Source organism: Entelurus aequoreus, linkage group LG06 (assembly GCF_033978785.1).
Source record: "Entelurus aequoreus isolate RoL-2023_Sb linkage group LG06, RoL_Eaeq_v1.1, whole genome shotgun sequence".
NCBI classification, from domain to species: Eukaryota; Metazoa; Chordata; class Actinopteri; order Syngnathiformes; family Syngnathidae; genus Entelurus; species Entelurus aequoreus.
Window position 1 is genome coordinate 16,714,192 of NC_084736.1, and position 17,745 is coordinate 16,731,936.

At 38.7% G+C, this 17,745-nt stretch overlaps 1 protein-coding gene across 6 annotated transcripts in view; it reads left to right on the forward strand.

The window, feature by feature from the left end:
- The window catches only part of LOC133651888 (disintegrin and metalloproteinase domain-containing protein 11-like), a 77,196-nt gene that overhangs the window by 37,764 nt on the left and 21,687 nt on the right, over positions 1–17,745 (forward strand). For all 6 annotated transcript variants that reach the window (XM_062050094.1, XM_062050095.1, XM_062050096.1 and 3 more), the window contains 15 exons: positions 1,716–1,894; positions 3,590–3,661; positions 3,768–3,934; positions 4,020–4,104; positions 6,932–7,022; positions 7,340–7,391; positions 10,912–11,011; positions 11,108–11,179; positions 12,573–12,665; positions 12,744–12,824; positions 15,807–15,857; positions 15,938–16,001; positions 16,074–16,179; positions 17,341–17,460; positions 17,541–17,709. In XM_062050094.1, coding sequence (XP_061906078.1) covers positions 1,716–1,894; positions 3,590–3,661; positions 3,768–3,934; positions 4,020–4,104; positions 6,932–7,022; positions 7,340–7,391; positions 10,912–11,011; positions 11,108–11,179; positions 12,573–12,665; positions 12,744–12,824; positions 15,807–15,857; positions 15,938–16,001; positions 16,074–16,179; positions 17,341–17,460; positions 17,541–17,709 — 1,502 coding nt within the window. The remainder of the gene's footprint in view (positions 1–1,715; positions 1,895–3,589; positions 3,662–3,767; positions 3,935–4,019; positions 4,105–6,931; positions 7,023–7,339; positions 7,392–10,911; positions 11,012–11,107; positions 11,180–12,572; positions 12,666–12,743; positions 12,825–15,806; positions 15,858–15,937; positions 16,002–16,073; positions 16,180–17,340; positions 17,461–17,540; positions 17,710–17,745) is intronic.

Consider the following 17,745-nt stretch of genomic DNA (forward strand, 5'->3'; position numbering starts at 1 on the left):
ATATATGTATGTATGTATATATATATATATATATATATATATGAAATACTTGAGTTGGTGAATTCTAGTTTAAATATATTCCCCTCTTAACCACGCCCCACCCCCCACCTCCCGGTATCGGAGGTCTCAAGGTTGGCAAGTATGGTAAAACTACAATGATAAACATTGTTAAATTGGTACCTGTATTGCAGTGTCAATCAAAATGTAATTAAAAAAGGGATCAACAGTAGAAAAACAGAAACTTGTATTAATAATACAGGGTTTCCCCTTAATGTAATTGATGTTGCCGCCCTGCCACGGCAGGCAATTCGGCCGCCGAAAAAAGTATTTGATCACCGAAACAGCACTGCCGAAGCCAGATGTTGTGACGACGTAATAAATTAAATGATAAATGGGTTGTACTTGTATAGCGCTTTTCTACCTTCAAGGTACTCAAAGCGCTTTGACAGTATTTCCACATTTACCCATTCACGCAAGGCGCTAACCAGCAGCCATCAGAGGCAAAGGGTGAAGTGTCTTGCCCAAGGACACAACGGACGTGACTAGGAAGGTAGAAGGTGGGAATGTAAGCAAGACGAATGCAAGTGTCTAGAGCGGAGGCAGCATGTCTGCGATGTGGACGTACTTTGATATATCCGAGATGTACTGTACCTGCGGGCAGTGATCTACAAAAAGTGCAATGTGCAAATATTAGGAGGACAGTGGCGCTCTTTCAGCTGGATCAGCAGCGCGAAGCAAATGTGACGTTATGCTCGCTGCAGCTCTCGCTGTTCGCCGAGGACATGGAGCAACAGAAGTAAATACTCTCTAAACAAGAGTACAGTCTCCAGTGGCACCAGAAAAAAATGCTAGAATTGTTACTAGTCGTTTTTGATTTTTTTTTAAAAAGTCACTAAAAGGATTGGAGACGTTTTTAAGAAACTTGAAAAATTCTCAACAAAGTACATTGTACAATACGAAAAATGGAGCAAAACAATATAATCTAAAAAAAAATGTATGTTAAAACTAATTAAGAATAAAACAGATTTGTTTTTAAATGTATGTATAACATTTTCTGGCCATTTTAAAGAAAATATATGCATCATCACAGATTATGAAAAGTATATGATGATGCCATTTTGACCACTTTTCTAACAACGCCCCCACCACCGACAGTATATTGGAAATCTGGGGGAAACCCTGTGATATAATATATAGGTAATTTAGACGGAGTGATAATTATCAGGGCCCCCCTCCCTAAACGCAGATCAGGTGCTGTGTAATCCGTGGGAGGCCCCATTTTGCATGACGAAGCGTATGTCAATTAATGAATGACAGAGCACTTTGTATTAAATTTCACCGATCATTTCATTCAAGCCCCTTCCTGCACTATCACTGGTAAAACTAAAATGGAAATTTTCCCACATCTTCACAGTTCTTCTTGGAGCGCATCGTTGATACTGGTCTTGCAAGACAGTGCTACTGGACATGTTTTTTTTTATGTCAAATGTGTTATTTGTCCCAAAAATTATTTAACAATTTATTTGCCATAAATTAGTTTTAGTACAAAACATGAATTAAATTAAATTAAAGTTTGATTTAAAAAAAATTTTCACATAAGTAAAATAATTGTGAAAAAATAAAAAAATGAAATACTGCTTAGAGCCCTAATTTAGCCACTGATAATTACTTTCCTAACGACTTTGATAGCGAAGAGCAGTGTGGTGTGTGTGCAGGCTGCACAGCGGACAGCGAGTTGGACCGCAGAGGAGGTGATGAAGACAGACTGGACCAAAGTGGGGGGCAGCAGCGGGTGTCAAGGCCGCTGAGACGATCTAAGCGCTTCGCTCGCCGGCCCTCTGTGCAGACCGAGACCAAATATATCGAGTTGATGGTGGTCAACGACAACGACATGGTGAGCTGTGGACGTCTACTTTCAAACCGTTGTGTTCCTCAGCTCAAAAGATGCCCAGCGGGATGCATTGTGGTCGTCTTAGCACCACACGGTTCTAGTTTTTTAGTCCATCTGGAACTGAGTAGGCATTCTCTCAGGTATCTTGGAGGAAGAGACATGCAGGATGTCAGTATATAGTCAGTGCACAATGCCTTATGGTAGGGGTGGGCAATTAATTTTCACCGGGGGCCGCATAAGCAACCCGAGCACTGCTGGAGGGCCACACGACAGTATTTCAATTAAATTTTGCTCAATATTATTTTTGATATACCGTAAGAAAAATAATGATGATAATAATAATAATAATTAATAATAATAATTTAATTTAACCTAACTTAACTTTATACAAAAGCAGATTGCTTTTGATGGTCACTTTATCCGGCATTATCCAACATTTTTCCCCGTCAGATTTGGACAACCATCTGTTGTTAAAAATAGTTTTTAATCATATTTATTTTATATTGGTTTTATATGTAATTGTTTTTTCTTTTTATTCAGTCTTTGGTGGAGCTAAGGATAATATTTGAATTTTTTTTTAATATTGTTGTGCAGCACTTTGGAAACATTTTGTTGTTTAAATGTGCTATATAAATAAAGTGGATTGGTGGTCACACCTGCCAGCTTGTCCCATTTCAGTCCTAACATGTCCAAACACGCATTTACCTATGTGAACAAGTCATTACCTGTGGTTGTCTCTTTAATTGACTGCATGGCTGCCAGCTCCTCTGTGATTTGAAAGTCTGCAGTAATCCCACGTAAGAAGAAGAGCAGCTGGGCGGTGTCACGTACATCACAGATCTCATCCAAAGTTAGCGGAAAACAGTCCATGTCTCCGGGCATACAGCGCAACAAAGTCCAATAAGCACCCCTTAATAAACTCTCCGTCAGAAAACGCCTTACTTTTTCTGGCGCTTTTGTGAGAAATGACGAAACTTGTCCTGACAGCTGCATCTCTGGGGGTGTGAAATATGGCAAAAAGTCCTTGTTGGGTTTGCAGTTTTACTATCAACGTATCGGCCTCCCTTGCGCGCGCTTCATTTTCCCTCGTGTTTCATCGTGTAGTGGCGATTAAAATGATATTCTTTAAACACAGCAAGTTGTGTACCACAAATTAAGCACACAGCTTTACCTTTAATTTATGTAAAGAAATACTTGCCAGTCCATGTCTTGTTGAAAACACGGCATTCGTCATCAACTTTTCTTTTTTTAGCGTCTCATCACTTGTCTCTATGCACCTTCACTCACAGGTTCCCCCCGGACATACGGCCATAAATAAAACATTTCAAAATAAAAGCAGCACAGTTGTATTGCGCGCACGACATAGATGTTTTTTAAACTTTATTTTGTAATTTGTGATTGCGCCGTTCAATTCACTCACAATCGCATACGTCCACACGGAAGTAATACAAATAACGCTTTTCAAAACAAAAGCAGCACCGTTGTATTGCACACTCGACAGATACTTTTTGAAATGTATATTGTAATTTATGATTGGCCTCACACGGGCCGGACAGGGATGTGTAAAGGGCCGGATGCGGCCCGCGGGCCGTAGAATGCCCAGGTCTGCCTTATGGCCATGGTGGTGTGTGTTTGACTGACAAACACACACAAAAAAAAATGCGTGCAATCCATCTGTGCGTCTTTGTCTCCTCACAGATTGTACAGCTGCGACGCTCCGGCAGCCAAACTAAAAACTTTGCCAAAGCGGTGGTCAACATGGCTGATGCGGTATGTTGAATTGTCTTGTTTGTCCACCTACACGCGCACACACACACACACACACACACAAACACCCACCAGGTGTTCACGTCTAAGCTTGACTGATGTCTTTCAGATCTACAAGGAGCAGCTGAACACAAGGATCGTGCTGGTCGCCATGGAGACGTGGACCTCTAAGAACATGGTGCCGGTGGTGGAGGAGCCTCTGACCACGCTGCAGAACTTCATGAAGTACAGGAGGGACAACATCAGGGAGCAGAGCGACGTTGTCCAACTTTTCTCGTGAGCAGACCGGCTGTACAAACGTGTCTCTCGTCTTGCAGCTCTGACTTGACATTGTCATTGCGTCTCTCCTGTGCGCCTCCAGAGGGCGCACGTTTCAGAGCGGCCGCAGCGGGACGGCCTACACGGGTGGAGTGTGCTCGCCGACAAGGGGAGGGGGCATAAACGAGGTGAGTTCAAAAGTTGGGCTGGGCTGTACAGTGCGAGCATTTTACTCACATTTGCAAATAGATTGTGCGAGTGTTGGAAAATAAAATAGTAGCACACGTGCGAATACAGATTTTAACCCTTTAATTAGCATTTTGCTCCAAAAATGAATCCATTCAAATTTGATGAAACTAAAGTAACATTTTTGCCCATGTGTTTAGCATGTTTGAAATAACGTTTAACCATAACCAAATGGACAAGTGATTGACTCGGAAGTGGAACTGATTACTCTGTGTCTGTGCGCTGAAAGCTGTGTGTGTCCCTCCGTCCTGCGCCATGCACAGAGAGGAGCGGGGCTCTCTTAGCTCACACACTCAGTCTTCCAACATAGAAGAAACAAAGTCTTAGTTAAGGGAACTGGTCATTAATAGACGTTTTTTTCACCACCTTAAAACTTGACACAAACTGCACTGCGTGCTAGTAACTACGAGGGTCGGCGGGGATATTGAACAACAAATCAATGATTGAAGTGACAAACTTGCCATCAAAACAATACTCTGTTTGTTTGTTGACAAGAACATACAGCTATGGAACACATTCAATCTATTTATTAAGCAGAGATAACACAAACCAGTGAAAGATTGGAGCTCAATGAGCTGCTGACGGAGCCAACCAACTGCCGCTGCTAGTCTGCTAAACTAGCAAAAACAGTTCAAGCTAAAATGCTTGTGAGACTCAGACTGAGGGTGGACTCGCTGACGTCACACGTCATTAGGCAACAGGCACCGCCTTTTAAAGGCACACACACAGACACACATTCTACTCTTATGTGAAACTTATCTCAACTGTATGACTGCACATGTGAGTGAGTGTTAATGATGAAATTGGATATTTAAGATGAAACATTTTCTGTGCTACTCATTTTTTTCATTGAGTAGCACCAGTGCTACTTGTGAAAAAGCTAAGCAACAGCCCTGTTGGGAGCGACATGTGACAAGCACTCTTCTCGTATAGAGGGATCTAAACCATAGTAAGGCAGCAACATTTCGGCACTTTCCAGTATTTATCCAATTATATCTAAATCCTCTTCACTATTTGCTTATAACCATTAGCACGTTACCACTTGAGGGGGTGGGGGGCGTTTATATGCAGCTTGGACTGGTGGCATCTGGTAGTGGTGGGGGGTTTGGAACCGACCCTTGACCCCTGAACAACCGCAACAGGGTAGGCGTAGGAGTATTTTATGAAAATAAGTGTACTTATAAACATTTTTTGGAAATTATTATTTAAAAGACCCTGAAATGAGAAATGAGCTGGATAAGGTCCCTTTAAAAACAGAGTGGTCCTGTCTTATAGAGGATATTTGACTAGCATAACATGTTCTTCTGTTTTAATTTAGAACTTTATGACATCATTTGATCAGGTAAAAATGTAAAGGTATGTAAAGGTGTACTGACATACACAAAATACAATTGGTAGTGAGGGTACGGGGGAGGTGGGGTGAAGTAATCGACACATTTGTATAATTCACCTAAAATCAAGCTGTGCCATATTTTGATACCTTTGTTGCACGTAATGTCACGTTCGGTTGCAGACTTGACACCGGCTCAAGCGCTTGACAGGGAAACAAAGGAATTTGTAGCAAACTGCCTCTAGATAATGTTGCAGTTTTCCATGCCAACAAAGCAAGCATGCCTGATATAATGCATTAAAAGAGGTAAAGCTCCACTTTTCAAAATATGCTAACTTAATACTAATTATGCCATATACATGCTACTGATTGGCTTTAGCGATTTTAAATTATGTCAACACCTCTAAATTTGGTAATGAAAACTACAACTAAAATGCATGTTACTATCAAACTATACAGTGTGTAACAAGTACGTAGCTTACAGTATAAACACTTTGTAGTACTTAATAAAAGACAAAACTTGCACGTTGAACTTAATGGCAAAGGCTACTTCCAGAGCGGTAACACACCTAAAACAAACTGAATTCTATGCATAGTTGCAAATGAAACTCAGAAGTGTAAGAAAACAAGACAACAACCGGACAGCACAGTTATTATTGTCAGCTCATTGGTAAAAAAAAAATTAGAGATTTCATTATTTAAACAAGTTAACATTTATTACCACACAAACAAAAGTACCAACAATTGGCACCGTTGAGTACCAATATCTTCCCAGGTACCGGGAATTGGTTCCAATGTGAAAGTACCCATCTTTAGTCTTCACTAGATTTGTTGCGAGTCGCTTTTTTGGAAAAGTATTGAGGGTGATCTGATTACTCTACCACAGTGGTTCTCAAACTTTTTTCACCAAGTACCACCTCAGAAAACACTTGGCTCTCCAAGTACCACCATAATGGCCAACATTTAAATACAGTAGCATAGTAGGCCTAAGTAGTCATTAAAAAACAAGTCAGAGGTTTTATTTAACAAGTATATTTACTATTGATGGCCCCTGTAACATTACAAATAGTTTGAACAGTAACACTGTTTGAATATAGGTAAATAAAACACTGTACTTTAATCAAATGGTTCTTTAAAGTTAAAGTACCAATGATTGTCACACACACACTAGGTGTGGTGAAATTTGTCCTCTGCATTTGACCCATCCCCTTGTTCTTTGGCGTACCACTAGTGGTACACGTACCACAGTTTGAGGATCCTTGCTCTAAAAAGTAACTAAGTTGGCAACACCGATCTATCATGCTCTGTCTTCTTAGTCTTTGGCAGACCAGGTGCGCTATAGTGTGTTTATGGGTGAACAGAACAGAACAGATGAATGAATGAGTGGATAAACACTGAGGATTCTTGTATGTGATTTTTATATATATATTTTGTTTCAGTTTGGTAATGTTGGCGCCATGGCCATCACTTTGTGCCAGAGTCTGGGACAGAATATCGGCATGAGGTGGAACAATGCACGTAACTCTGCAGGTGAGAGATGGTGGGGGGGTACTGACGCGGTGAAGCACAGGACATAATGGTCTAGGGTTGGTTTTTTTTAAAGAGAGAACATCTCTGCACCAGCACTTTTGTAATTTTCCATCAGTGCTTTGTCCCCTGCATCCAGGATTTTTGTCGGAACATTTCTTCCACTGAACAATGAGATTAATGTTGAAAAGACACCACAGTATAGCTTCGTTACTCAATGACAAGACGAGAGCTGAGTGTGCATCAGTTCTTGTCCTGCTAAGACATTTTGTGGTCTTTTTATGCTCTTTCCAATTTGGAACTTCCTTTGTGGCGCACAGGAGACTGCAGGTGTCCTGACACCTGGCTGGGCTGCATCATGGAGGATACGGGGTAGGAGGCTTTCTTTGGACATGTGCACTTACACGGGTGTATTTAAATAGAAGTAAACATTTCCTAAACTTCTATCAGCACTCATGTATAATTACCCCCTTTTTATTTTTGTGGTTCTCCTTTCTTGATGCTTCTAAACCACAAAAACTGCTTTATTGATGCTACCGTTCCACTTGTTAACTTAGAATGTCTTTTCAATGAATTTTATGGGGGAAACACTTTAAAAAAAATATATATATATATACTGTATGAAAAACAATTTCAGGGCTGTTAAACTTGTTTTCATTGAGGGCCACATTGCAGTTTTGGCTGCCCTCAGAGAGCTGCTTGTAACAGTAGATAATATATTAATATAAATGTACACAATATTATTACACAATTGCCTATTCATTTTATTATATATTTTTTTATGTACACTGTAAAAATAAAGCTTTTATGGTAAATACATGGAAGCTCAGTCGGCAGAATTTTACTGTAAAATTTACGGTGGTATATAGTATGTTACTGGAAATGAAAAAATGGTACTGTGTTTTTTTTACGGTAGAATTTTAATGACTCAGCTGCCGGTCTTTTATTGTAAAATCTACAGTTATTCTTACGATGTCTTACTGTAAATAGAAAAAAGATACCACAGTTTTTCTACAGTAAAATTCTGGTGACTGAACTGCCAGTTTATGTTTTTTTCCGTAAAACGTATTGTTATTTTTACTGTGTACAGTTTAATGAATAACTTGTTTTGAAATATAAGTCAAGTAGATATTAAAATATCATGTTTTTTGTAACAAAAAATGTTTGAACAAATGATAATATACTGTATTTTTTGGACTATAAGGCGCACTTAAATTCCTTTAATTTTCTCAAAAAACCAACAGTGCGCCATATAATCCGGTGCACCTAATGTATGTATTAATTGTTGTGCTTACCGGCCTCAAAGCAATTTTATTTGGTACATGGTGTAATAAGTGTGACCAGTAGATGGCAGTCACACATAAGAAAGATGTGAGGACTGCAAGATGACGCGCGTTCAATAAATCCATTCAACATTTTGACCAAAGAACCACCATTGCACGTTATGTAGACCACAAGGAAGTGTTTAAAATGTAGAATAAAAACATGAAATGACCGCTTTAAAGGGGAACTGCACTTTTTTTTTAATCATTCACAATCTTTATGTAAGACAAGAACACATATATGTTGGTCATTTTTTATGCATTCTAAATATAGTATATAAATGCGGTCAAAAGTCTGCTACAATAAAGCCTATGTTAGCCGCTTTATTCTGCCTATAAAGCCCTTAAAAACAAAAATACCTCCAATAAGGTTTTATATACATGATGTAAGTATATACCGTATTTTTCGGACTATAAGTCGCAGTTTTTTTCATAGACTTATACTCAGGAGCGACTTATGTGTGAAATTATTAACACATTACCGTAAAATATCAAATAATATTACTTAGCTCATTCAAGTAAGAGACTAGACGTATAAGATTTCATCGGATTTAGCGATTAGGAGTGACAGATTGTTTGGTAAACGTATAGCATGTTCTATATGTTAGTTATTTGAATGACTCTTACCATAATATGTTACGTTAACATACCAGGCACGTTCTCAGTTGGTTATTTATGCGTCATATAACGCAACGGTCCCCAACCACCGGGCCGCGGCACAGTACCGGTCCGTGGATCGATTGGTACCGGGCCGCACAAGAAGTTTAAAAAAAAAAAAAAATTATAATATTGTTTTATTTTCTTATTAAATAAACATAAAAAACACAAGATACACTTACAATTAGTGCACCAACCCAAAAAAAAGGGTTGTTTCTTTCTGTTATTAATATTTCTGGTTCCTACATTATATATCAATATATATCAATACAGTCTGCAGGGATACAGTCCGTAAGCACACATGATTGTATTTTTTTATGCCAAAAAAATTACAAAATAAAAAAATTAAAATAAAAACAGACAACCCACCCTCCCCCCCGGCCCCTTTCCCCCTCCCTCCCGCCCCTCGGTCCGTGGGACAAATTTTCAAGCGTTGACCGGTCCGCAGTTACAAAAAGGTTGGGGACCACTGATATAACGTACACTTATTCAGCCTGTTGTTCACTATTCTTTATTTATTTTAAATTGCCTTTCAAATGTCTATTCTTGGTGTTGGGTTTTATTAAATAAATTTCCCCAAAAAAATGCAACTTATACTCCAGTGCGACTTATATGTTTTTTTCCTTCTTTAATATGCATTTTCGTCCGGTGCGACTTATACTCCGAAAAATACGGTATGTAATGTAATAACAGGCATATTTATAACAATTTCATATTTACATATTTTGATCATTTAAAGCCTACAAACATAATAAAACATCACTTACCGTGCAAGGTCTGCTGTCATTAGGATGCCGACTGCTAGGATGTTCATATATTCCCATTTAGATGAAGAATGGAATCCTCACGAAGAAAAGGGGTTGGACGTCTTTTCGTGTCGTTCTCGCCATTTCCGGGTCTAAATTGGCTGTCAATGTGTACCAACATGTCGGATTACATTCTTGTCCTTCTACTATCCAGGTTAGAGGCATGATTTATGATCTACAATAAACTTCCACGAGCAGGAAAGCAAGGAAACACCTGACCACTTTATGATGTCAACATAGGCACACACGCTAGCGATCACGGCGCTCCTATTATAGTTTGTCTGCGTTAGCGCTCATAATACCAATATCCCTAATACTTGGTTAATATTCAAGTTACAAAATGTAAATGGACTATTGTTGGTGCTTTTTCGATGGTTATTTATTGGGTTTTATGGTCGGACTAAAGGGACCTCCCATTGGCACCACTGTAAGCGCACTTTTATTTACTTTTATTACGAGTTATAATGCTATTTTTTTTTTTAATTAAAAAAAATCTCTCGTCATGTCTTTCATAATGATTGTGAACGTTAGGCAAAATTCTAAAAAAAATTGTAGTTCCTCTTCTATGCGCCTTACAATCCGGTGCGCCTTTTTTGTTGAAATAATTCTGAATAGACCCGCCCACTGGCCGTTCGCCTAATTATCCGGTGCTCCGTATGGTACAAAAAATACGGCATTATTTGTTATATTATTAGATGATAAAATATAAAATATATTCAATTGCATGCAGTACATGCATTTTCTTTCTGTCAAAATGGAAAAAAATAATACATTTAGTAAGAAAGATAAAGTACTTTATTGACTCGTATTGTTGCCAGGCTTTCACAGGCCACATAAAATGATGTGGCAGACCAGATATGGCCCCTGGGCACTTGTCTATTTGTGGATCCGCACTTTGAAATTAAAAGTGCACTTTGGCTCCTTGAACGATGGTACATTACACCAGTTGAATAATATGAGCATTTTTACTACAGATGGTTTCTTTTCTGTCAGCTTGTAACATGACACCACCAACACCCACCACAGTGTACCATTCTGCAGTTTTTTTAATGCTGTCAGTTATTCATCTCCATTTTTTTTAACACGTCTTTGTGCCCGTTAATGCAGATACTATCTGCCAAGAAAGTTCTCTCGCTGCAGCGTTGACGAGTACATCCAGTTCTTGCTCCAAGGGGGCGGCAGTTGCCTCTTTAACAAGCCCAACAAGGTGAGGGGACATGTGTGCGCGTAGGATGTGAGGATACTGTACTGTCCTGCATTTTGTTCAGAAGACTTATGTGTGGTACTTGTGCGTGTTCCTCAGCTGCTGGACCCTCCAGAATGTGGAAATGGCTTTGTGGAGCCAGGGGAAGAGTGTGATTGTGGATCCCAGGTGGTGAGTATCCTCTACACAGCAGGTCATTAATTCAGGTTTTTCAGTGTGACACCCTGGAACACGCTTTATTAGTATCTTGCTTCAAGCCCCGCTTTGACAAACTGCACTACAAAGCGTGCTCATTGTAGCCACTAATGCTGACTTCCTCATTTTGATTTAAAAAAAACCCAAAACTAAATAAATTGTTTTATTAATTGTTAATAGTGTAGTGTAGGTCAAAGTGTTTTATACAGTATATTGTGCTCTTGAGCCAATGTTGCTGATCAGTTAGAATTTATTATTATTTATTGAGTTTATTTAATTACATTTTTCAGTATAAAATGGTTCAAGTCTGTCAAAAAAAGTTTAAATAAGGATAAATATTTTTTACATTTTGGGCAAATTAATGCATTGTAAATCTTTTCTGTTACAGAATAAAAAACAATGTTGTTAAGTTATTCATTGTTGTAAATTAATCTATATTTCTTTATTTTTTCTTTTTTGAAATGTTAATTAGGATACAATGGGATGCAGAAGTGTACTTATAACAATTTTATAGATAAATGATACTGTTTTATTAGGGTTACACAAAAAATTATTCACATCCCGATTCTAAATCGATTCATAATTATAAAAAAAATAAGAATCTATTTTTAAAAAGACGTTTTAGGCCATCTGCATGCAACCAGGCAGGGCTTTTTGAACATGTAACCTAGACGGATTCTTGCTCATCCTCGCGGACCGAACATTGACCGGGGGCTAGTGAGCAGCCTAGGACAGAGTCGGCTCTCTTGGTTGCTTTGTTTGGTCTGTTCCTGTCTGTGGCTGTGCGGCCCCTCCAGCCCGGTAGATGATTGTGTGGTACACCGGTGTATGTGGGTGTTGAAATTGTGTTTTTGTTTTGTTTTGCTGTTTTTTCTATGCATGATGCAATCGTATTTGAGTAATATGTATTATTTACTGCAAATTTTTTTGGTTTTTCGTTGCTTATACTTTTGTAGCTGTATATAGAAATGGCGCCGCTGGAGTGTTTTATGTCTTTTGCATTGTTTAATGTTTCCCTCTTCTTTTACCTTACTTTTTGTGAACTTTTTGAATCAGCACTGCAACAATTTCCCCATTGAGGAATAATAAAGTCTATCCTATCCTAAATAATACATTGCGAGAATCTGTTTGAATCAAGAATCATGTTGAATTGAGAATCAATTCTGAATCAAATTGTCACCCCAGGAATCGGAATCGAATCGTTAGGTGCCCTGAAGATTTGCACCGCTACTGTTTATAGTTCAGGCGGAGAGTGTGGGTTTTTTTCTGCTTCCTCGGGGGATCGTGACAGCAAAATAATAGAAAAGCACTGCCCTAATCTGTCTAAAACTGAAGCTGCAGTATTTTTCTTTTTTTTATGTGTCTGAAGGAGTGCGCCCGCAGCGGAGGAAACTGCTGTAAAAAATGCACACTCACCCACGACGCCATGTGCAGTAATGGACTGTGCTGCAGTGGCTGCAGGGTGAGTACAACTAATGGTGACTGGAGGCGACAGCTAATCAATAGTTGAACATTAAGTAGACATGTTTGTGCGTTCTAGTACGAGCAGAGAGGTGTGGTGTGTCGAGAGGCTGTCAACGACTGTGACATCCCGGAGACATGCACAGGAGACTCCAGCCAGGTAGCTCTTTAATGTATATTCACATTGCTGGCCAGAACATAAAGTATAGATGCACAATTTAATGAGATTAAATATGAGAGCATCAGTGTTTCCCATATATCCGGAAAAAAATATTTAAAAAAAAAAACTACACTATTTTCCCCCCAATATTTTACAATACAGTACAATAAGTAACTCTGCACCTTCTTGGCAATCATGTTCCACAAAACATTGACTACATTATTTGTTTTTAAATTAGAGTTTGAGGTTTGAGTAACAGGCTTCGTAGTTAGTCAGCACACACACAAAGAAAGTTAGCAGTCAATATTTTTTTCCACAAAGCTTGGTGACTATGTGCCTGTTAGTATAAGTCAGTGGTTCTCAAACTTTTTTTGTCATCCCCCACTTTGGACAAGGGGGAGTTTTCAAGCCCCACCTGCCCCCATCGCCCCAACAGAACGCTAATGCCAAGCTTAACATTTTCAAATTTATTGAACATCAAGTAACATCAAGTTGTATACATTCAAACTCAATAACATAAAATAACATCAAGTTCAATAATCAATAAAATAACTGTGCAGCTGTGGTATAACTTGCATCAAGTTCAATAATAAATAAAATAACTTGCATCAAGTTCAGTAATAAATACAACAAGTGTTATAACTTGCATCAAGTTCAATAATCAATAAAATAACTGTGCAGCTGTGGTATAACTTGCATGAAGTTCAATAATAAATAAAATAACTTGCATCAAGTTCAGTAATAAATACAACAAGTGTTATAACTTGCATCAAGTTCAATAATAAATAATATAACTTGCATCAAGTTCAATAATAAATAAAACAAAAGTGTTATAACTTGCATCAAGTTCAATAATAAATCAACAAAAGTGTTATAACTTGCATCAAGTTCAATAATAAATCAAATAACTTGCATCAAGTTCAATAAAAAATCAAATAAAAGTGCCACTTTGCAATCTTTGCAACAAAAAAAAGGAAGAGCTATGCATTTGGCAAGACAGGGAAGGTGAACATGAGTTTTACAGTACTCCAGCATTAGTGGCTGCAATGAGCCTGTTTTGCACTGCACAGCATTTCAAATCGGGGTTGCAGGCTTGACACTGTCACTCTTAAGTCATGCTCAATGTTCAGCTGAGACCTGTACTTCGTTTTGAGTGAAGCAACAGCTGAAAAGCCTATCTCACACAGATAAGATGTGACAAAGGGGAGAAGAATGGACACAGCTCTCTGCCCAATGAGTGGATGATTAGCGCGGATGGGTTGCTACCGCGAAAGTTTGTTCCGCTTAGCCCCGCCCCCATTAGTTACTGTTGCTATGTCTGTCAAACTTTCGCTCCTACCTAGAAATTTAAAGCCTACAGGAAAAATAAGTGATTCACATTTATTTATATAGCGGACTCCACAGACAGAATCAGAAAGTGATTTACAGTGTGTATAGAAAATGAAAGCATAGTAAAAAAAAAAATCTAAGAATATAATTTTAAAAAATAAAAAATGTAAAGTGAAATTTCCTCCTGTTCCTCGCGCCCCACCTGTCATGTCTCTATTCCCCACACTTTGAGAAACGCTGGTATAAGTACTATAATATTTGTTGTTTTGTGTCAATTTTGTTCCATTAAAACGATTGCAACGCTAATTTTTATTAGCCTGTCAATGGGCTTATCCATTGAACTTAAGCATGAACCTAGTGGCATAAGAGCCAACCTTTATCCTGTGTGGTTGTTATTGTTCGAAAAAACATAACATAAAATAATACTGTTATTTTTTCTAGTAACATGTATCCTTATTAATTACTTTTATGTACATTATAACACCGTTACGATAGGTTTAATGTAACGTGGCCCTCTACTTTTGATGCGGACAGGACAGCTTCAGAATCCCAGCAAGTTCACTACAGGAAATAGCTCTTTACTAGTTAAGCGCACTACTACGGAGGAGGAATAATGAACATTTGATAAAGTGACAATCATCAACAATAATAATCCTACAATACCCTGTTTGTGGACAAGGAGAGAGACAGCCATTGACACACATTAAATCGCTTTATTAACTACCAGTGAATACATTCCACAGGCACTGCCGTCAACAATATCCTTCCAGTCCACAGACTACCAATGCTTAGCTAAAACAACCAATGAGTGCCCCCTCACTGACGTCGCGCTTCACTTGGCAACAGGCACCGCCTTTTAAAGTCACACACTGACGCACTCTTCTCTCATGAAACGTCTCTCAACTGCATACATTGGATACATGCAAGTTATTTAAGAAAGTAATGCATTAATTACTTTCTTTAGTATTTAATTACTAATTACCATTAAAGAATAATTATGTTAGTAAACTTGTTGGGGAAAGTAACTGTACTCAATTACTTTTTTTTAAAGTAATGTACCTAAAACTGGTGGTTTTATTTCTTTTTTCCAGTTCATACCAAACTGTATTGTTGATTTAAGAAGATTCCAATATGAATATGCACATCATGTGTATTTTATTGTACTTTCCTTTTGTGTGCTTAGTTTGACAGTAATCTCATAGTGGTGACTATCAATAAACAAACTAAAGTAGCTTTTTTTCATCTCTAATTTAAAAATACTATTTACATATCTGCCAAAATAAATTCTAACATTTAGGAAAGGCAGAATAATACATGAAAATAAACCAAGGGTGTACAAAGTGCAGCTTGTGTTATATTTTAGAGTAGTAGTAAAATAAACAACATTTGAAAAATAGATTAATACGATATAATGTCACAAGAAAAAGATGTTCATACTGATCACACGGATTTGTCTTTAAATATAGTTATACATTTTTTTTTTTTGCATTTTTAAAGAAAATACATGCATCATAGCCAACTGTGCAAATTATAAGATTATAATTTAGAATTCTGTGGGAAACACTGAATAATTGCATTATGCATGTGTACCTAATGTTTTGGTGGTAAAAGTATATAATATGAGGTATATAAACGTGCGTGTCCCTCCTGCAGTGTCCTCATAACGTCCACAAGCTGGATGGTTACACGTGTGAAAGCAATCAGGTAAGTGCACGTTTGTGCGACCAGTTTCTCCTGCAGCAGCTGCTTTACTGCGTGTTTTTTGTTTTCTTTTTGTCTCCCAGGGTCGCTGCTACGGTGGCCGATGTCGGACTCGGGATGGACAGTGCAGGGGACTCTGGGGTTTTAGTGAGTTCTAATTATGCGGTACAAAACTTTCTTCCTACGTCACTCTTATTTATGATTATTTTTTTTGTCCAGACTCAGCAGACAGGTTTTGTTACGACAAGCTAAACGCAGAGGGGACGGACAAAGGGAACTGTGGTCGGGGTCCCAGGGGCCAAGGCTGGCTGCAGTGCAACAAGCCGTGAGAGTACTTTTTTGCTCTTCTTATGGCAATGTACTTGATAGCAACACAGGGAACAAGTCTAATCAGTACAAGTTCTGCCATATTAGATTTAATAATAAACTTCATACAGTATCTATGAGAATTTCTGGGATAAATGTTTTGGGCTCCTTGTAGGTTTTAATTGTTTTTTGCGAATGACATGGCAAGCTGTATCAAATGTTCTTGCTGACTATACACAGGTTTGCATTATATACAATAACTTGACAATATTAGGTTAGGCTAGGTTAAATGCTTATCAATTATTTTCTATTAAAGGGCATACATATTAAGCTGATGAAATACAGTGGTACCTTGGGTTTTTCATGATACAAGTTGTCTCTCGGGTAATGTCATTTCATGTGGCCCACCAAGTCATTCATCGTGGTCCTCCACTTCATTTAATGTGTCATGTTATTCAATGTGGTCTTCCACATCATTCAATGTGGTTTTCTGTGTCATATAAAGTGGTCCGCTATGTCATTTAATGTGGTCTTCCACGTCATTTAATGTGGCCTGTCACGTCATCCAATGTGGTCTTCGATGTCATTTAATGTGGTCCGCCACAACGTTGAAGTTGGTCTTCCACATCATTTCAGTGGCCTTTCGCATCATTAAATGTACCGGTAGTCTTCCACATCATTCCATGTGATGTTATGCAATGTTATGGTTAAGGTTTAAGTTTATTTCGAACATGCATGCAATTAGGTCTGCCATGTCCTTCAATGTGGCCCTCTGATCGCAGCCATAATTGCCATGTGACCCTCAATAAAGACAAGTTTGACTCCTGTTATACATTTCAAAATTGTGCGGTTTTGGGGAGGCCAAGTGCAGAATGAATAGATTTTATTTCATTCATTTAATTTCATTTAATATATATTTTCCGAGGTACTTGCTGTGCCACAGAACCAATTTAAACTCGTATCCCGAGGAGCCACTTATTAGCGTCTTCCTCCTTTTTCCTCAGAGAAAAAGCGGCATTATAGCATTACTACTATCTGTACTCTGCATTATAGCATTACTACTATCTGTACTCTGCTCTTAATATGCAATAATTGAAAGATCACCATCTGTTGGACCCGAACGGAACTGCCCCATATGCAAACTTGCACCTCTTCACATTTAAGTTCCTGTCCTCCTCAGGGATGTTTTGTGCGGCTTCCTGTTCTGCGCCAACATTACCACAAAGCCAAAATTTGGGGACCTTCAGGGCGAGGTGACAAGCTTCACCCTCTACCACCAGAACAAGTACCTGGACTGCCGGTGAGTAGGGGGCTCCTTTTTGGACTACTTATGTGTGTGTGTGAGGAAAAATGTGTAAAAGTGCTTTGTCATTCCATCAGAGGTGGCCATGCTCTGCTGGAGGACGGCTCGGACCTTGGCTACGTGGAGGACGGCACCCCCTGTGGGCCCAACATGATGTGCTTGGAGCGGCGGTGCCTCCCCGTGGCGGCCTTCAACCTAAGCACCTGCGCGGGGTCCAACTCGGCGCGCATCTGTTCCGACCACGGGGTAAACCAACCTTTTATTATTATTCATACACTGACC